The 21,325-nt window shown below is 42.9% G+C and overlaps 1 protein-coding gene across 4 annotated transcripts in view; it reads left to right on the top strand.

The window, feature by feature from the left end:
• The first annotated feature begins 6,962 nt into the window (after positions 1 to 6,962).
• Positions 6,963 to 21,325, top strand: part of Ppp3cc (protein phosphatase 3 catalytic subunit gamma) — an 84,478-nt gene continuing 70,115 nt past the window's right edge. For 2 of the 4 annotated variants that reach the window (XM_017802643.2, XM_008850439.3), the window contains exon 1: positions 6,963 to 7,401. In XM_017802643.2, coding sequence (XP_017658132.1) covers positions 7,353 to 7,401 — 49 coding nt within the window. In that variant the 5' untranslated portion in view covers positions 6,963 to 7,352. The remainder of the gene's footprint in view (positions 7,402 to 21,325) is intronic. The other 2 variants (XM_008850443.3, XM_008850450.3) reach the window with 2 other exon arrangements.

A 21,325-nucleotide genomic window follows, 5' to 3' on the forward strand; every position in this document is an offset into this window, starting at 1 on the left:
GAGGGAAGGAAGGAAGGAAGGAAGGAAGGAAGGAAGGAAGGAAGGAAGGAAGGAAGGGAGGGACAGGCAGGCTCTATGTGTCCCCAGACTTGCCTGGATCTCTTGTTCTTCCTGCCTTAGCCCTCCCAGTCCTGGGATTACAGGCATGCACTGCCACATTCGGTTTCTATTCTTTGTCATTACAACAGAATTAAAACAAAAAATTCAAGAGCAGAGTTGGGTTCAAGGTGAAGCTCCCTATGACAGTATTTATTCCATGTCTGTGAGCTCACTTTCTTCCTCTGAACATTGGTTCCAAGAATACAGCATTATTCAATAAGAGTCCTTGGGCTTTGGCCTCTTAGATAGTACAGTTATCCAGTTTTTCTTTCAGTCATCCTGTGTGTACTAGCACATACGGAATTCTTAGAAAAGGAGATGATGTCATCCATCACATCAGCAAATACTGGGCATCTCATATAAAAGGACCAATCTAGAAATGGGATATAGTCTATTATATGCCTTAACTATAGTCTAGTGGGAAAATAACTACCTAATGAACAAATGACACTACTATACATGAGATGTTGCTGATATGCTCATAAAAGGTTTTTTGTTCACAGATAAAGAAGCCTTTACCTCTACCTGGGAGGATAAGGAAAGGGTTCAGACAGGGATTACATTGGATCTTTTTAAAAACCGAATCTTTTTAAAAAGTTAAAAAAATTTTAATTATGTGCAGCATGTGTCTATGTGTTGGATTTGTGCACATGAGTACAGTGCCCATAGAGGCCAGAAGAGGGCATCAGATTCCCCTGGACCTGGAGTTACAGGGGATTGTGAACCACCTAACATGGGTACTGGGAACTGAACTCCAGTCCTCTACAAGAACAGTAAGTGCTCCTAACCACTGAGCCATCTCTCCAGCCCTGGATCTTCAGAACACAGCCAAGTTGATTGGTAGAAAGTGTAAGAAGGAAGGGCATTGCAAGAAGAAATCCCATACATCCAATGATGTGCCATATGCCAACTCCATGCCTCTGTACAGTCTTGCCCAGTCTAGGACTCCTTTCCTCCATGCTCATAAAATTCTCTTCTTTGGAAGGCCACAGTCCTGGAGGAGCACTGTAACTGTAAATGGTTGCATGTGACTGATTTGAAATCTCTTGCTGAGGCCATTGGAAGGAACAAGGCTGGAGAGCTGGGTCCAGCTGGAAGAATCTTTGGGGCTAACAATTTTTCACTTCAGTCTGGAGAGCTGGCTCAGCAGTTAAGAGCACTTACTGCTTTTGCAGAGAACTGGGTTTGGTTCCTAGCACCCATAACTCACAACTATTTGTAGCCCTTGTTCTTGGAGTTCTGACACTCTTCTGGCTTCTGCAGGCACTGCACACATGTGGGGCACTTAAATGCACACAGACAAAACTCATAAAATAAAAATAAATTTTAAAACTTTTATAAAAGATTTGAATTTGATCTCCAGGATGAAAGGTAGCTACAGATGGAAGATAAAGAACGGAATTTGTTGTAAAAAGCTGACTCTGAGGTCAGTGTGAAAGAAAGATTAGAAATTAAGACCTAAGACTCAAATGACAAGTTTGGAGGCTGCTGCTGCAGTGGCTCTCTTCTCTCATCTAGCCTGATCCTCAAGGAACTATGTGAGATCTGACTGCCATATAGATAGACATGGGCCTGCTTGGACTCAGTGAATTCCAAGCAACCTGAAACCCTCTGCAGGGACGTTCTGAAAGCTAGCCGGCAGGGCAACAGGTGGTGGCTTCTGTCAGCCTGAGCTCATATGGGTCAACACCTTCCCAACATAGAACAAAATGTTCTTGAGAAGCCCAAGGATCTTACTTCTTCTTCCACAGCACAGAGATGGGAAGTGAGGGGAACAATTATGGGCTGTGTGGGACACTGGAGAAGCTATCTTCCACTTCAACATGCATATGTATCACCTTGGATATTTGCTAGAAGGCAGAATCTAATCCAGTCTTGGCCCTGACCAAGATTCTTCACCCAGGTGAGCTGCTGGTTGCCAGGTGACATGATTATGAAGGGTAGGGTTGGAAAGATGGTTCAGCAGTCAAAATCATTTGCTGCTCTTGGAGAGGACCCAGGGTCAGTTCCTGACACCACATGGTGTCTGACAACAATCTGTAATTCCAGTTCCGGGGGATCCAATGCCCTCTTCTGGCCTTCAAGGGCATATGCTGCACATACATCCATGCAGGCAAAACACTCATACACTTAAAATAAAAAATAATAAACCTTTTAAAAAAGATTATGAAGGGTTTAGTCTACATAGCACATGCACAGGAGTGCTGGACTTGAACCCAGGTCTGTCGGGCTGCTTTAAGTCTTTATTCATTCACTTGTTAAGCAACAAGGTTTTGTTTGTATAATAAATCCAAATGAAGGCTTATTTGTGCCAGATATACTCCTAAATGTTCAACAAATATATTTGGTCTTCATGAAAATTCATAGAGTAAGCACTGTAATTACCAACATTCTGTAGACAAGGAACTGAAGCTCAGAAACCTGCAGTAATTTGCTGAGGCCAGCTGGCTTGGTAGGCAGCCTAGTGAACCTCATCAGGGTCAGGGGAGCTGCAGTGCTGGACCCCGTTCTACAGCACCACATGAAATGTGGCACACTGGGTCTTCCATTCTCTATATACTTGAATTTGGAGACTCTAGAACATTGTTCTGTGGCTTGGCTTTATCAAAGGAACGTAAGCAACCTGTAACCCAATCATTTTACATCTTGCCTCTTTCCAATGAGATCCTGTATTTCTGAGAGGCCCAGTGGGCTTCACACAAAGCCCTGCAACATCCAGCAATCAGTGACAACCACAGCAGCTCCAACACACCTTGATGCCAGCTCTTCCAGCTATAGGCACTAAGCACCTTTATGTCCCAGGCCTTGGTTTAAAGACCTGAATATATGTAAGTACACCATATGTGTGCAATGCCTGCAGAGGCCAGTAGAGAGTGTTAGATCCCCTGAATAGCCACCATGTGGATGCTGGGGCTTGAACCCGGGTCCTCTGGAAGAACAGCAAGTATTCGTAACTGCTGAGCCACCTCTCCAGCCCCTTGGTTTCCTTTTTTTGGAACATGAAGCTGATCAAACAGCTCCTGCCTATGGTAGATGCTAATCACTCACTCAGAATCCTTTGGCTAAGTGTGGCTACCCATCCTCTGGCTGCTTCTGGAATGCTGGTTGACGGCTCTCCAGAGAATTGCATTAGATTAAGCGGGAGCCCTCGCCCCTAGGAAGTTTTAACCACCACGGTTCGAAGGCACTCTAAGAGCAGTGCCTGACTCACAGGGCTTTCAGGTCACACTAACTTTGCCTCCAGATGAGACTATGTTGTATATAACCCATGCTCCAGTGCTCCATTGAGGCTAGACTGAACTTCACAGGGCTCCTTAAACCAAGTGCATTTTATTTATTTATTATTTATTTATTTACTTATTTATTGTCAGGACAGGGTCTTATTATATAGTTCAGGCTGGCCTGGAACTCACTGTGTAGCCCAGTGTGGCCTTGAACTTGTAATCTTTCCTCCTCCATCGCCTGGGTGCTTTATTTGTGTGTCATGGGCTGGCTCCAACTTAAGATTCAATTAACCAAGTACTTGGTTAAATTTTCCACAGCTATTATTGAATAATTCATCCCTTCACATTGGTTAGCAGTTTTACAAAGCTTTTTGTTTTTAGCTATCCTGTGAATTTTAGTATCTGCTATGCTTTAGCACCCAGTTTATTTTTGACTTTGAGGTATGTGGTCTGTTTAGTAGAGCTAAGAATTTAGGATATCTGAACAGTTTTCATTGTAGAAGCCTGAAGCCAAGATCCATGAAAACATATCCAGATTCTGTTTAGTTCCTAAATCAGTTTCTGCTGTGATAAAATGTCAAGACTGCTGGGCATGGTGGCGCACGCCTTTAATCCCAGCACTTGGGAGGCAGAGGCAGGTGGATCTTTGTGAGTTCAAGGCCAGCCTGGTCTACATGGTGAGTTCCAGGACAGCTGGGGCTACAAGGAGACCCTGTCTCAAAAAAGACAAAAAAAAAAAAGTCATGACCAAGGCAACTTATAGAAGGAAGAGTTTGTTTGGGCTTATGGTTCCAGAGGGATAAGAGTCCATCATCGCAGGGAGGCATGGGGCAGAGGCAGCAGGAGCAGAAAGCTGAACACTCACATCTTCACACATGCACAGAAAGCAGAGAGATAAACTGAAAGTGGGGCAAGGCTATGAATTCTCAAAGCCATCTCCAGAGATGTACTTCCTCTCAGAGGCCACACCTCCTAGACCTCCACAAACATCACCACCAACTGGGGCCATGTATTCAAATACTTGGAGCTTATGGGGACCATTTCTCATTCAAACCCCCATGGTCCCTAAAGTGATGCTGCCTCAACTGCTGCTGCCTCCATTGCAGTAAGGAACTACGGAAGGGCCTAGGTCAAAACTCCAGGGACATTTAGGGTCTGCTTCCAATGTATATCTCCAGACCTCCTTTCAGAGCATAAATCTATACTAGTGGAGACTTAGTCTGAACCCCTACAATCCTTTAGCAAGGAGTTATCCAATAGACCGTTCTTGCAATGGCTGGGCATAGTGGATGATACCTACATTTGGAAGGTGGTGGCAAGGAGAATCAAGTTCAAAGTATTCCTTGATCATATCAGATCCTGTTTCAAACCCTTCCCTTACTACAAAGGAAGGAGGGAGGAAGGAAGGAAAGAAGGAAGGAAGGAAGGAAGGAAGGAAGGAAGAAAGAAAGAAAAAACTTTCTGCAACAATGGAAATGTCTTATTTTACCATGCCCAATAAGGTAGTGGGTAAGAGTACGTGAACTGTGCCTATTATGCAAGAGGAACTGAACTATTCCATTTAAATTCCCTTTACATAGTCTTATTTATTGACCACTGTGAAGACTGATTTGCCTAGAACTTGCATATGCTTCCTTGGATTTCCATTTTGATACTTTTATTTTTATTTTTTATGTGTATGCGTGTATTGCCTGCATGTAGGTAAGTGCACCTGTGTCGTGAAATGCCAGCGAAGGACAGAAGAGGCTGTCGGATCCCCTGGAACTGTAGTTATGGACCGTTGTTAGCTGCCATGTGGGTGCTGGGATTCGAACCCCAGTCTTCTGCAAGAACAACCAGTGTTCTTAACCACTGAGCCATCTCTCCAGCCCTCAGTTTTGATACTTTATTAGCATGGATAAAATAAAAAAAGCATTTGCCTTGCCAGGTACTATCCTCAGTGAGAAGATGCAGTCACTGCAAGACAGTTTCTGCTCTAGGTTTCTAATTTAAGGAGTCAAAAAGGTCAATTTTTAACCTTAGAGATGAACCAGATTGCTAAGAGACACTTGCCCAGGGTGTTGCAGAGTAAGCATGGAACAGTCCCTAGCACCACAACAAAACAAAGCAAAACAAAAAGCACGAGAAGAGATGGCTCAGTGGTAAAGGGTTTGCTGCACGAAGATCTGAATTTGGATCCCCAGCACTCAGGTGAAAGCTGGTATAGCTGCTAGACCTTTAGAAGCCCAGAGCTTAGGGGGCAGCAGAGACCAGCAGATCCCAAGGAACTTGTTGACCAGCTAGTCTAGCTGAAATGGTGAGTTCCAAGTTCAGTGAAAGGATCTGTCTCTAAAAATGAAGGTGAAGGGGCTGGAGAGATGGCTCACAAGACCACTGACTGCTCTTGCAGAGGACCCTGGTAGATTCCCAGCATCCACATGGTGGCTAACCACCATCTGTAACTCCAGTTCCAGGGAATCCAATGTCTTCTGATCTCTTCTGGCATTGCATGTCACAGGTGCACCTAAATGCAGGCAATACACTTATACACATAAAATAAAAATAATAAAGAAAATAGGCCAGGCGTGGTGGCACACACCTTTAATCCCAGGATTCGGGAGGCAGAGGCAGGTGGATCTCTGTGAGTTCAAGGCCAGCCTGGTCAACATCGAGAGTTCCAGGCCAGCTGGGGCTACAGGGAGAGAGACCCTGTCTCAAAAAGACCAAAATAATAATAATAATAATAATAATGAAAATATTAAAAAAAATAAAGGCGGAGATAAATATAACACCCAACTTCTACTTCTGGCCTCCATATGAGCCCACCGTCACACACATGGACATTCATATATACAACTCACATAGACACAGACCTCAACCAAATCTGACCAGACAAACCAAATAAATAAAATAACCACCACATACTCACACAAAAGAAAAAACATGGGATACAGAGGCAGGTACTTTTGTCACTAGGCCACTTGGAACAGATGCATCCAGTTAGGCAGGTGACACACAAGGAAATAGTTTCCTTCATCAAAGTGGTCTTGTTTAGAGAGTCCCAGAAGCCAGGGACTCCCCATTCTCTTGGAAGTAGAATGCAAGCAAATGACACAGTGGCTCTGAAACCGAGTCCCACCTCCCAAGTGCTGGACTTGGAAGTAGGATGGATGCAAATATCCTTAGGACACTGAACGCAAATTGCAACCAACATGAAAACTTGAATGAGGGGTTTTGTTTCAAGGTTTAGGATTGGCGAGTGGGTATCTTGAAAGGCAGGGTAGAATGGATGAAAATTTGCATTTATACCACCTTTGACACATTCAGTCTTTCTGCCAGTTCCTCCTCAATGATCCCTTGAGCCTGGGGAGGAGAAGGTATTTTACAGGTGACCTAGTGCTTAGGAAGGAAGGTCAGGGGCTCTTAACTCTTTCTCAAGGGGCTGCAGCCTCTGAGCCACCGAGAGGGTCAAACTGCAGCAGCCACCAGGTCGCCAGTCTGGTGCTAAGATCGCTGACGCCCTGCCCGGCCTGAGCGCGCAGAAACCAGGGGCTGGCTTTAGATTCTACAGGCCGGGGGAGGAGCGGCAGAAGCAGCCAGCAGCCCCCAGAGCCGGTTATAACAACAGAAAGAGGCCTGTGAAAAGCCTGGCCCGGGAGCGGAAGGCGGGAGCGGCGCGCGTGCGCAGAGCGCGGCGGGAGCGCAGCCGTGCTGTGGCCCGCACGACCGCCGGGAAGTTGTGAGCACGGCGCCGGCCTCGGGGGCGCGCACGCGGGGGCCTGGGCCGCGCGCAGTCGCGGTCGACCTGGTTGCTGCCCTCAGCCAGGGTCTGTCGACTGTGTCCTTCCCGCCGAGCCGCGGGCGCCGCCGGAGGGAGGGAGGGAGGGAGCGGCGGTGCGGCCGCCGCCCGTCTGTGGACCCGGGGCCAGCCCTCCTGCGGTTGGCCGCCCCCACAGCCGGGGTCGGTCTCGGAGTCTGCCCGGTCCGCCGGAGAAGAAGGCGGCGGCTCGTGTCCTGCTGTCTGCCCGAACCTGGAGGCCGGCAGAGACCATGTCCGGGAGGCACCAACCACTGTCCACTACCGACCGCGTCATCAAAGGTGCGGAGCCCGGGCCGTCCTCCTCCGCCACCCGCAGGGAATGGCTGGGTACCAGAGGACCAGGGATGGAGGGATCTGGGTGTGGGGAGGACCGGAGATGGACATAACGGGGATGAGGGGAGATGGGTGTGGGGGAGGACCGGGGATGGAGGAACGGGGAAGGGGAGGACTAAGGATGAAGGGAGATGGGTGTGGGGAGGATCAGGGATGGAAGGAATTGGGTGTGAAGAGGACCAGGGGTGGAGGGAACTGTGAGTGGGGAGGACCAAGGATGGAGGTAACAGGGAGGCGGAGGACCAGCGATGAAGGGAGATGGGTGTGGGGAGGACCAGGGATGGAAGGAGCTGGGTGTGGAGATGACCAGGGATGGAGGGAGCTGGGTGTGGAGAAGACCAGGGATAGGGAGAGCCGGGTGTGGGGTGGACTGGGTGTCCATCCCCCGTGGCCCCTCGGCGACCCTGGCCAGTACCTAGACCGGTGCCTGGTAGGAGGCTGGTGAAGTACCCGCCCTAGTGCTGAGTTCCACTTGGGCTAAGGACTGCACCCACTAGGGTGCAGGAGGTCTTGGTTTTTTTTCTTTAAGACACATTCCCTTTTCCTATCTGGGGAAGTCATGGGGTTATGTGGAAAGGGAGTTCACCTGACTTCCAGGTCATGTCTTTCCTTAGGATCCAGATCTTTCTTGACAGCTTTCTGGCTTAACGGCTTTTTCTTTCTTTCCTTTTTTTTTTCTTTTTTTGGGCGGGGGGGGGTGTATGTGTCTGTGTCTGTGCACATTTGGCTCACTCTAGAAATCACAACTCACTACTTTTGCTAAAAGGAACAAGTGATATTGCTACAAATTTGTTTAATGATGTTGAGAGGGCACTTACAGATTTCTTGACATAACATGGGTCTTCTATTTTTCCTTTGGCTGTAGAGACTTGGAGAATAATATTCTGATTCAGGTGTCCAGCTGTTTGTAATATCTGATTCTCATTGTTATAAAAACAACATAAAGTGTCCCTTTCTAAATTTTGTAGGGTTTTATGGTGTAGTTTTCGCCCTTAAACCAACAAGACCTGTCAAATATAGCCTTGATTTGTGTGCTTTTTGTCTGACTGTAAGACTTAAACCTAACCCTCCTCCCTCTCTCTATTTTCTAAGAAGGTAATAATGCTTAGACCAGCTGTATTTCTAGTCTCTGGATGAAGTGGTTAGCATTCCACTGCGAGGAAACTATTAAAATCCCTTTCCATCCTTCATTTTGGTATTAGAAATAGAAAAGAGACTAAGATTAGTAACAATAATGGTTTTTACTTTTTTTTTCCCTCTTCTTCTTCTTCTTTTTTTTTTTTTTTTTAAACAAGAGGGAACACCTATTTCATGTTCAGGGAAGAAGGAAGAACAGTATCTGTGTCATAAATGTTGATTCTCTACATTGTTTAACATTTAGTAAATATGGTATTTCCAGACTTATTTCCTCAGAACTTGGTATCATTAGGGGTTTAAGTCATTTGTTCAGATGTAAACACTTTGTCAGATAAATTATCTTAACCATTTTAAAGTTTTCATTACATTTAACTCATAGGATAGAGGCTTCTTAAGAACTACAATGCAGAAATCACCTTTTTTGATGGAGCAAGGTCATTCTTATGTGCATTAACTTCTGTGCTGTGCTGTTAATATGGCCGGTGCAGTCTGCTGTGTAAGGGTGTTGGCAGTTTCCTCCTTTATGAAAATGACTTCCCACCACTATACCATGTTACTGTTTTGTCCATCCTTTTCCTAACAGTACTGTTCTCTGTCAAAAATGCCTTTACTGCCTTCTAATCTACTGTTTCTCAGCGGAAGTAGGCAAGGAAACCAGTTAAACCTGAACTGTGTGTCCTAAGTCAGGATAACGAAGATTGAGTCTTAGTAGCACCCTCAGACCTTAAAGAATTTCATAGTCTAATCTCCTTTGTACCATGTAATTTCTACCATAACATATAAAGGGCATTTAAAAATGACCCTTTCCTACCCTTAAACAGAAGTAGTGAAACCCAGTTAAAGTGCAGGTGCTGTTTCTTGCTAGGTATGTCCATAGCTAAGTGAGTACCTTCCTTTTAGTCTGCGTGATAGGATATAAATTTGTTCTTTAGCAAAATTACAGATTACCCTATGCTGGAATTGTATGATACCCAGATACCCAGTAGTTAAGACTTTTTTTCTTGAGATAGGGTCTCAACTATATAGCCTTGGCTGGCCTGGAACTGTGTAGACCAGGCTGACCTCAAACTCACAGAGGTTTGCCTGCCTCTGCCTCCTGAGTGCTTGGAATAAAAGCGTGTACCACCATGCCTGGCTAAGACTACTTTTTTGTTGTTGTTATTTTTGAGACAGGGTCTCCTTGTAGCCCCAGCTGGCTTGGAACTCACTATGTAGACCAGGCTAGCCTTGAACTCACAGAGATCTGCCTGCTTCTGCCTCCCAAATGCTGAGATTAAAGGTGTGTACCACTATGCCTTGTAAGACTATAATTAAGAAAAAATAAATTAGATCAGGTTTTTTAAATATTCATTTTATGTGCATGAGTATATTGCCTGTATGTATGTGAGTGAGCCCACGTTGTACAATGCCGAGGAGGTCAGAAGAGGGCTTCGGATTCCCCTGGAACTGGAGTTAAGGACGGTTAAGCCTCCATGTGGGTGTTGGGAATCGAACCCGGGTCCTCTGCAAGAGCATTCATTGCTCTTAACCACTGAGCCATCTCTCCAGCCCCTAGATCAGGTTTTTATAATATGTGGGTTTATCTTCATATGTAAAAACTTTAGCATAAGAACTTGGCCGCAACAGTTTTGGCTTCTGCATAACATTTTCCCCCTGGGTTTTCCAGAGTTTGAAATTGTTGAAGTCTCTTAAGAAAATGAGGTATGAGGCCAGGCGTAGTGGTATGTGCCTATAATCCAGCACTGGGCAGATGGAGGTAGGAGAATCATGAGTTCAAGGTTAGTCTGGGCTGTATGAGACTCAATTTTTTTTAAGGGAGGGGGAGGGCTAGAGAAAAGGCTCAGTGGTTAAGAGCACTTGCTGTTCTTGCAGAGGACAAGGGTTTGGTTCCCAGTGCCCACATGGCAGCTAGCAACCATCTCTGAGTTCCAGGGCACCCAACATCCCCTTCTAGCTTCTGCGGGCATTTTGTGACATTGGTGCACTCATATACATTCAGGTAAAACACTCACTCATACACATAAAAATAAATCAGACATATGAAAAAAAAAGAAAAATAAAGCAAAGGAAACCAGGTATGACTATATGAGTAGGCGAGGCCCACTGTATTGACACCAAGTCCTGCTCCAATATTGCCTTGTCTGGACAGACATTTATTCACAGCTCCAAGGCTTCTGCAGAGGTGAGGCCACACCCCAGTTATTTTTGGTTGTATTATTTCCTGTTAACTTAATTGTTTTGTTTGAGCAAATCTTGGAGAAGAGTGGGTGGGTGGGCGTGATTTGTATTTTAAATATCCTTTAAATGCAGCATTCTGACAGTGAAGGAGGTAGCTTCATAGTTAGAAAACCTGGCTTTACTTCTACTTTGGGACCTTATTGGGGATGTTGCCTTTATTTATTTTTGTTTTGTTTAGTTTTGTTTTTGAGGCAGGGTCTCTCTGAAGCCTGAGGTGGCCTGGAACTTATATGTAGTCCAGGCTGACCTTGATCTCACAAAGATCTATTTGCCTCTGCCCTCTGGAGTGCTGGGATTAAAGGCATGTGCCATTACACCTGGCTGTTTATTTTTTGTATTAGTGGTTTTGGTTAGCATATATGAGTGTGTGTGTGTGTGTGTGTGTGTGTGTGTAAAATTGCTCCTTGCTCATATTTACTTCTGCTCCCCCCCAGGTCTCTCCATGATGTCCCCCTCATTGGTTCTCTTCCTCTTCCTCTCCTTTGTAAACTTATCTTTTTACCAACACTTATCTCTGGTTAGTAATCTCATCTGTAATAACATTTTTCTTATTTAGCCTGAGTCATACAAATAAAAATTATATAGTGATTGTGAAAAATAATCCACAATTAATATATGAAAAAGCATGTAAGCATTTTCATAATTAACCCCCCCCCCAGTCTTCCTATGCAGCTCTAGCTGGCCTGTTATTTGCTGTGTAGACCAGACTGGCTTCAAAATTGTGGCAATCCTCCTGCCTCAGCCTCCCAAGTACTGTGATTACAGATATGTGCCACCCTGCCTACTTCCTTAGTAGATCTCTTTGTACATAAGTGGTTGGTAGAGAAATCATTAGCACTTGAAAATTGTTGAAATTAGAAAGTATAACGTAAGGTAAAAAGCACTTTCTAGTTAGGAAAATGCCTGTTTTGGAATATAAAGGTGATCTGGGTGGACCCCATCCATAACAGTGAAGGGTGAGTATACTTCTCTCCAGTATTGTCTGGTGGCCACTTTCTTCTCTAGCTGCTTATTTTATGTTTAAAAACTCTTAGGATTTCACTAATTCTTTAAGCATTTATTAAGCACCATCTGTAGTATACCTGAATCAGAGCCCTTTTTTTTTCCTGCTTCAAAAGTAACATTCCTCTGAGTGTCCAAAGCTGAGGCGCTGAGCTGAGGCAGAGGACTAGGAACTCAAAGGATTGAGTTAGGAAGTTCTTTCAATTTGGTACCCCCCCCCCATTTCCAACTTTCCTTTCTTGTTTGAAGAATTTCTTTGATGGTGATAAAAATCACCTCTGAACTGACCCCTGTCAGAAGCAGCTGGAAATTCAGTAGAAGTGACCTGTTAAGAGGGCTCCGTAGCCTGCCCTCATCAGATGGCCAAATGGCGTGCAGCAAAGTCACAGCCGATGACCTCTCCCATTCTTCTGTTCAGTGTATTTATTGTCCTGTCCCATTAGCAGCTCACAGGGGAGGTGACCGGCTTTTTAATAGTCCAGGAACAGTGTGACTGTGATGTTCCTAAAAGATTTTAAGACTAGCATTGTGAACAAAAAGTGCTGCTCCTCTTATACCACCTGTACCCTCATGGAAGTTTCTGGAAACTCTGTGGCATTCATTTCCATAGCTCTTGCTGCCATTTCCCTCTTTCATATTTTGAGAGTTTTAGAAGTTTTTTTCTTTTCATATACAAGCTTGAAAGGCAGAAATAGAAGAAACAAGAATTTCATATCCAGAAACAGCTGCTTAAATACTTTCCTGTTTCCATCTTCTGGTATATTTTGAATTAAAATAAAACAGATCACATGTATTAATGCTCTCATTATAAAAATATTTCATATTATTTTACACAAATTTTATAATTCTACCTCAGTATTGCTGTGGTGGACACAGCAAGCATGAACATGGTTTGAATGTGTTTCCTGTTGTGGTGCTTTGTTTTTACTGTGGTAGCACACATAATTTGACATGGTACCAATCTTGGAGGAACACTTTCAAATATAATTTTTAGTGTGGGCAAGACTTAAATCTATTTGTTGTATTTGTCAACAGTGTTTGCTTAATTTGCAGTTGTAGCTAACAAACTATCACACTTGAAACACTTAAAATTGATGCTATTTGAGAATTATGTACCTGAGTGGGACTCAAACTGCTAGAAGGATATTTAGAATAATTTTTTTTTTTTGAGCAGGAGTAAGAGTCTTTTATGCCTATATGTTATTGGCTGTGATCAAAGCTTTTTTTTTTTTTCGGTCTTTTTGAGACAGGGTAGCCCCAGCTGTCCTGGAACTCACTGTGTAGACCAGGCTGGCCTTAAACTCACAGAGATCTACCTGCCTCTGCCTCCCAAGTGCTGGGACTACAGGCATGCGCCACCACGCCTGGCTGTGATCAAAGCTTTATAACTATTGGCAGTACAGCTTTCTGCAAAGTAACATCACTTTTTTGTTTGTACTTTGTGAGTGCTAAGCCACCACTGTGGCACTGAGCTATGGGCTTAGCCTAACACACAATTTAAAGTTTTTAAAAAATATTTATTACTTTTATGTGTATGAGTGTTATGCCTGCATGTAGGTAAGTGCACCTGTATTGTGCAATGCCCGTGGAGGTCAGAAGAGGCTGTCGGATCTCCTGGAACTGGAGTTACAGACAGTTGTTAGCTGCCATGTGGGTGCTGGGATTTGAACCCAGGTCTTCTGCAAGAACAGGCAGTGTTCTTAACTGCTAAGCCATCTCTTCAGCCCTGTTTTTACTGTAAAGTTTTTAAGTTATCAGATCATTTCAGAGAAAAAAGCTAAGGACTCATTAAACAAATTAACGGCCTTTCTTAGACAATACTTGGTAGTGGGAATAGAGCACCTTTCCATTAGGCTAACATGTTTCGAAAAGCTAATTTTTAAACATTCTTGTATAATTGTGTCGTTTGTAGTCATTTTGGAGCATTGCTGCTACTTAATTGCTAAATGAATAAAATAATGAATAAAAAGATGCCTTGCAATCATTGCTACCTCTTGGTGCAGCCATTCATAGAATATAACACTGTTTTTTTGTCTTGTTTTTTGTTTTGTTTTGTTTTTTTCTTGGCCTTATTGAGACAGGGTCTCCCTGTAGCCCCAGCTGGCCTGGAACTCACTATGTAGACCAGGCTGCCCTTGAACTCACAGAGATCTGCCTGCCTCTGCCTCTCGAGTGCTGGGACTAAGTATGTGCACCACCATGCTTGGCTAGAAGGTAACACTTTTAAGTTTTTTTTCTTTATTATTATTTTGTGTCTATGAGTGTTATGCCTGCATGTATGTAAGTGCACCTGAGTTGTGCAATGCCTCTGGGAGGTCAGAAGAGGGTGTCAGATCTCCTGGAACTGGAGTTATGGATGGTTGTTCACTGCCATGTGGTGCTGGGAATCAGACCCAGGTCCTCTGCGAGAGCAGCCAGTGCTATTAACCATTGAGCCATCTCTCCAGGCCCTGATTTTAAGTTTTAATGGGTTAAGAGAAAGGTGTACTTACCCTAGGAGTAGAGAGAAGATAAATTTGAAGTGCTGTTGATAGAGGTGAAGCAAAAAAAGAGGGCAATTGACTGATTCTATTAAGAGGATAGCAGGGTTATTTTGATGTATTTTAAAAACTAATAGGCTTATAAACCTAACTCAGATAATAAAACATCACACAAATAAATCATGTGCAGTGATCATGTTTTTATTTCATTGGAGAGATTGAAGTGAGAAAAAATAACGGTAATTGAGGGATAAATACTAAAACTGTTGATGAGTGGGGGAGAAGGGATTTTCTCTGCTTACTTCCTGTCCCGTTATCATACCACTTATCCCTTTAGTCGTGACTCAGATGACAAGCCAGAGAGTCGGTTTGCACTGCACCAGCAGTCTTGCCAGGCTGGGTGAGCTGGACTTTGGGATTCTGCACAGCCTATCCTGCCCTCTCACCGCTTCCTTGTCCATGAGTAGCCTTTTGTTCCAACTCTTTATTTCCACCTCCAGGATCTGTGAATAATGTGAAGGGCTCTTGTGCTTGAAATCTTTTGCAAGCACTTCCTGCCTAGGGATTGGTTCTCAGTTGGTGAACAGTACCACCTGCATGCTAAACCTCTCAAACCTCTTTCTCCACTTCCTCTTCCACATTTCATAGCACCAACTCCAACCTGCTTTAACCACTGGTAGACGTTATATAGCAATGACTGGCATTACTTCCGTGGAGATTCTGGCCCGATAACCTTCCTTGTCCTTATTAATCTGTCAAGATAGAGCTAAGAGGACTTCTGAGAAGGGTTTTCTCCCTCTGCTGGGTGGCTACTGTAGAGAGAAATGTTTTTTAGATCACAGGCTTCAATGTCACACATACCTGGATTCAGATTCTATCTTCTAATAGCCTATGTCATGACCATGGACAAATCAGATGGCCAGTTTGTTTGTAGAAGAGAGATAGTAAAGACTAGCCTTCGGGGTAATTGAAGGATTAATAAACTCCAAAGTGCAGTGGCAGGCACATAGTGCATTCTTCATCTGAATTAGATCATGTTGTCATCACCACCACCACCATCATTGCCAAATACGATTTCCTATGAGTTCCCACTGACAATCTTACTGCTTTATAAACTCTGAAGAATGTTTTCATGCTGGGAGTGAGTATATGGTAGTTCAGTGGTAGAGTGTTTGCTTAACATGCATGAAGCCCTGGGTCCAGTCTTCAGTACTGTCCTCCTCCACCCAAAATGTTTTCATGTATTTTATTAACACTAAATCATTCAAGGACAAGAATTGTGTTCCTTCAAGCCAAAGACAATGCCTCACACATAGGTACATGCTTAGTAAATGTTGAAGTGCAGTGTAAGATGCTTAGGTTGCAGATGTCAGTGTAGAAAAGAGCATCTGCTCTGCTAACCCCAACCTGAGTAACCTTTTTTACTTATTTTCCTTTCATAGGGTTAAATTTTGAGCTAGTACTAGCCGGGCTTGGTGGCGCACGCCTTTAATTCCAGCACTTGGGAGGCAGAGGCAGGTGGATCTCTGTGAGTTTGAGGCCAGCCTGGTCTACATTGAGAGTTCCAGACCAGCTTGGGCTACAGGGAGACCCTGTCCCAAAAAGACAAAAAAAAAAAAAAAAAAAAAAAAAAAAAAAAAAAAAGCTAGTACTGACCTCAGAGTTAAAGATTATTGTATGTGAAGTGCTTAGCATAGTGCCCGTGGTAGATACTTGATAAATATTAACAATTATTCAATAAGTTACTTAGGGTGTGGGTATAGCTCAGTGGTAGAAGTTGCCTTGCATGTTTGAAGCCCCAGCACCCAAAAAATAAACAACAAAGCTAACCTTAAACCTTGGTGAAGTTTGACCAGAAACCTGTTTTATGTAAACTGCCATGAAATAAAGGTTTAAGAGTAATGTACTGTATGTTTTCCAGCCTTAGTCTCCTTCACTTTGAAAAGATTTAAACCTAAAATACTTAAGGACAAAAAATGGTGAAATTTTCCCTTTTTGTGGAATGTGTAGAAATTTGGAAGTCTATATATTCAAAACTAAATATTGATGAACTCCTCCTACATATAATGCATTTTTGGTTATATTTAGAAGCTTAAATGCTGCTTGAAATGTACACTCACAGTATAGCATTGACTACCTCCCCAAAATATAACAGGAATTAGAACCGCAGAACTGTGTGACTAATACCACTGGTAAAAGCAGATGACTAAGCTGTAGACTACATCTGGTATGAAATGTTTGTTCCCACACTCTATAGATTGATAATCCTTTCAACTTTGACCATGATCAGTGACCTTAAAGAGATGAGACTTACTGTTTTTTTTGTAGGTACCTAGGCTTGTGGAAGTTTAGAAGTAAAGTGGGGTGGTTTTAACGAATGACCAGCATAGAAAGGGCGGGTTTGTCCATATAAGCAAATGGGTTCTTTGTTTTATTTTGTTTTTTGAGACAGGGTCTCCCAGTAGCCCAAACTGGCCTGGAACTCACTATGTAGACCAAGTTGGCCTTGATCTCACAGAGTTCCACCTGCCTCTGCTTCCTGAGTACTGGAATTAAAGGTGTGTAACCATTATGCCCAGCCAAATTTGCTATTTTAAAATTATTATTATTGTTATTATTATTATTATTAGTAGTAGTAGTAGTAGTATTAGCAGTAGTAGTGCGTGCGTGCAGGTGCACGTGTGTATGGGGGGATGTGCGGATGTGGTATGCACTTGTATATGGGGGGATAGGTAGATGTGGTATGCACACGTGTGTGAAGATATGTGGATGTGGTCTGTATCTGTGTGCAGGCCAGAGGACAACCTCAGGTAACATCCTGAGAAACATCTACCTCCTTTGAGACAGGGTCTTTCATTGGCCTGGCACTCACCAATTAGGCTACACTGGCTCTGCCAGTGAGCCCCAGAGATCCTCCCTAGTGTTGGGACTACTGGTGCACACCCAGCATTTTTACATGGTTCTGGGGCTCAAACTCAGGTCCTCATACTGGCAAAGCAAGCACTTTACTATCTCCCCAAACCCAGAGCTAGTTATTTTTTACAGTCCTGTACTGTTTTATGGAATATGTGATATCACTATGGAAGTTAGTGTTTTCATGGTTATGGAGGTTCAAAGAAGTATAAGTAGAACTACTGTCTGATCCACTAATTCCCCTGCTGAATATCTATCTAAAGAAGCTGAAGTTAGTCTGTTGAAGGAATGTCTGCACTTCCATGTTTATTGCGGCATTATTCGCAATAGCCAAGTATTCATAAAAATAAAGATAATTCATGTATGTATTTACAGTGGTTATGATTCAACCTCAAAAAGAGGGAAAATCCTGTTCATGACAGCAGATGAATCTGGAGGATTTATTAAGTGAAATAAACCAGGCACAGAGAAACAACTGCAAAATCCCACATCCATGTGGAATTTAGTAACATCGAAGACTGGAAGGTAGGGAGGGAAGGAATGGAGAATTGTTGATCAAAGGGTACAGAGTTTCAGACAGAAAGGAGTAGTTTTGATGCTTGTTGTACAACAGGGTGCCTGTAATAAATTAAGAATGTTAAATTTATTTATTTTAGGGGGCCCCACACGAATGATGGCATGCTTTTGGAGGTCAGAGAATAAAAGACAGGAATCGATTTTCTCTTTCTATCATATAGGTTCTTGGGATTGAACTAAGGTCTCAGGCTTAGCAGCAAGTGCATAAAGTATGTCTTTGTGCCTTCTAGAAAAAGTTATTGTTTCTGGGGCTGGAGAGATGGCTTAGTGGTTAAGAGCACTGGTTGCTTTTCCAGAGGACCCAGGTTCAATTCCCAGCATCTACATGGTGACTAACAACTGCCTGTAATTCCAGTTCCAGGGGATCAGATGCCTTCTTCTGGCCTCTACAGGCATTGCACAACACAGGTGCGCTTAAATACATGTAGGCAAAACAGTCATATACATGGAATAAATAAATAAAAATTCTAAAAAGTTATTGTTTTTGTTGACTGTCACTGAATTGATTCTAGGAGGGCTAATTCTTAGCTGTACTTTGATAGTGAATTCTGTGACCAGATGGGATGATACTTCTGTCTGTCTGTCTCTCTATATACATTTTTTGTTGATTCTTTGAGAATTTCAGTCCATGTATTTTCATCATATTCACCCCTCCTTCCTGTAACTCCCACCCCTACCCCAACCCCTCCCAACTTTTTGTCCTCTTTTCCTTTTTTTTTTTTTTTTTTGTCTTTTTGAGACAGGGTCTCCTTGTAGTCCCAGCTGTCCTGGAACTCACTATGTAGACCAGGCTGGCCTCAAACTCTCAAAGATCCGCCTGCCTCTGCCTCCCAAGTGCTGGGATTAGAGGCGTACACCACCATGCCCAGCTTTTCTTTTCCTTTTTAAATAACCCGTTGAGTCAGGAATGATCTCAAAGAGCTCCATCAGATCACTGAAATAAATTGCTTGTTCTAATACGTTATGAAAGAATATGAAGGGAGCATATGGTTTTCAGCATTTACTTCTTCATGGTCAGAAAGGCAGGTAAGTGGATTAGGAAGCAAGCCTGCAGAAGTAGGTCAGGTTTGCTGGCTTAAAATAGCAATAAAAGCAAGTTGGTAGTGGTGAGCAGAGATAGCTATTTAGGTAAATCCTAGTGTCGCTCAAGGACAAGACCATACGGTAATCTAAAACTAGTAGCTTATAGGCCAACAATCTTTCAGATCATCTTCCATACATTAGGATTAAAGGGTTATCACCAGTGTGACCTTTTCTCATTTATTCAGATCTCCATCATATTTTTTTAATTTGAAAACTATATATTAAGGTATATATTAAAATATTTCAAAATTCAACAATAAGACATAATCCAAATTTTTGTGGTTCTTAATTTTATTTTTGAGGGTTTCTGATAATGCTAAATTCTGAACATACAAAGGGTACAAAATGAATTTTTTTCTAGACTATTTCAAAGGATGGTGCCAATCTATCATTGTCTGCAAAGCACCTTCACATACTGCTCCATTATATTTTTACCTACATTTACTTAAAATGCTATTTAGGTAGTAGATAGCAATATGTTGAGTTGAATTTGAGAGTGAAAAAGGTTGCAGAAGCCAGGCGTGGTGGTTCATGCTTTTAATCTCAGCACTTGGGAGGCAGAGGCAGGTGGATCTCTGTGAGTTCAAGGCCAGCCTGGTCTACATAGTGAGTTCCAGGACAGCTGTGGCTCTAGGGAGACCCTGTCTCAAAAAGACCAAAAAAAATGTTGCAGAATTTCTTCAGTGTACTTTAGAAACTCAGTTTTGCTTTGTTTTGTTTTTGTTTGAGACAGGGTCTCTCTGTAGCCCTAGCTGTCCTGGAACTTACTATGTAGATCAGGCTGGCCTTGAACTCACATGGATCTGCCTGCCTCTGCCTCCTGATTGCTGGGATTAAAGGCGTGGTCCCAGCAATATTTTTTTTTAATTTTATTTTATGTGTTTGGGTGTATTGCCTGCAAGTAGGTAGGTGCACCTGTGTCATGCAGTGCCTGTGGAGGTCAGAAGAGGTCGTCAGATCCCCTGAAACTGTAGTTAATGGACAGTTGTTAGCTGCCATGTGGGTTCTGGGATTCGAACCTCGATCCTCTGCAAGAACAACCAGTGCTCTTAACCGCTAAGCCGTTCTCTAGTCCCAGTTTTTAAAAAATTATTTATTTAATAATCACATAATTAGAAGAAGCATTTCATGACAATAGCATTGACATAGTCAATAACAATTTCCAGATTTAAGATGCATCTGTTTCAAAACTGGCTGTAAATTTTTAGGTTTATGATTGAATTAATACAGTTAGACAATATTGTACTCAGTATAAACACTTTAAGACATAAAATTAAATGAGGTTTTAACCTATAAAAAAGATATCCATTTCATTCTAAAAAATACTGTTTCTTACAGAAAGACTCATTGGTTTTGCTACTAACACTGAGATGTTGGTGCGTGCGTCTCTAATCTGTATGTATCTGATTATTATAGTCATAATCGTTTGCACTCGGATCCTTGGCACCTGTGTATGTCTATAAAGTCATCGGGTGATTTCAGTGGTAATGTTCATCACCTCTACTAATTAACATGATGTAAACTTTTATGCTGCCTCCTCAAATATAATACATTTAAAATTTTTTCTTGATTATTTTTCTGTGTGTGTATATCACACAGAACATCCCAAACCATCTTATTCAACTATACAACCACTTCCCAGATGGCACCCTCCCATAGCCTCCCTCCCCCCATTAGAACCCTTATACTCTGTTATCCCTGCTACTGTCTGCTGTGTTGTCGGCATTCCCAGCCGTTCCCCACTACTTGTCCATCTGGTGAATCTAGTCATTCTATCTAGAGGTCTTTGTTTTAGGAAGGTCAGCTGTTCCTCATCTAGCAGCAATCAGTTGTCAGTATTCCTTTGGATAAGATTGGGGTCTGCTGTTTATTTTCCCAGTTCTATGCAGTGTTACTATCTGGGAGTTCCTTGGGCTGCCCTAGCTGACAACTCAAAAGAAGGAATCTTCTATCTGGCATTGTTGCTTGTTATGTAGCCTTTAGCTATACATATGGACTCTTAAAAAATTATATTGGCCCCTTTGATCTTTGGTTATACTTTCCTTTTGGTTATTTAAGGCCATACAGTTGGCCCAGACAAACCAATTTATTTTTACTCTTAAGGTAGTTTGAGAATCTGTTCCTCAGGGGTCACATGGGCTTGGAAGGAGCCCCTGGCTCCTTTGTTTTACCAGTTCCACGTATGTAAAGATAAGTCAAAGGTCCTACTCGACTATAGCTGGCTTCACTTGGAAACATGGAGGAAATGTTTCCTCTGTGTTGACCCTCCTCTTTGTAGACTGGACACTGGTTCAAGTCCATCTGGTGGGGTCTCTTTGGCCTCCTTAATAAAAAACAGGTGACCACCACAATTACAGGACATTTTGAGAGATGCTCATAGTCTCCTGGAACTAGTCAACCTAGGAGGGCAAGGAGCAAAAACTGTCCTTTATGTCCCTCTG

This window comes from Nannospalax galili, unplaced genomic scaffold (assembly GCF_000622305.1).
Source record: "Nannospalax galili isolate Female #2095 unplaced genomic scaffold, S.galili_v1.0 scaffold291, whole genome shotgun sequence".
Taxonomy (NCBI): Eukaryota; Metazoa; Chordata; class Mammalia; order Rodentia; family Spalacidae; genus Nannospalax; species Nannospalax galili.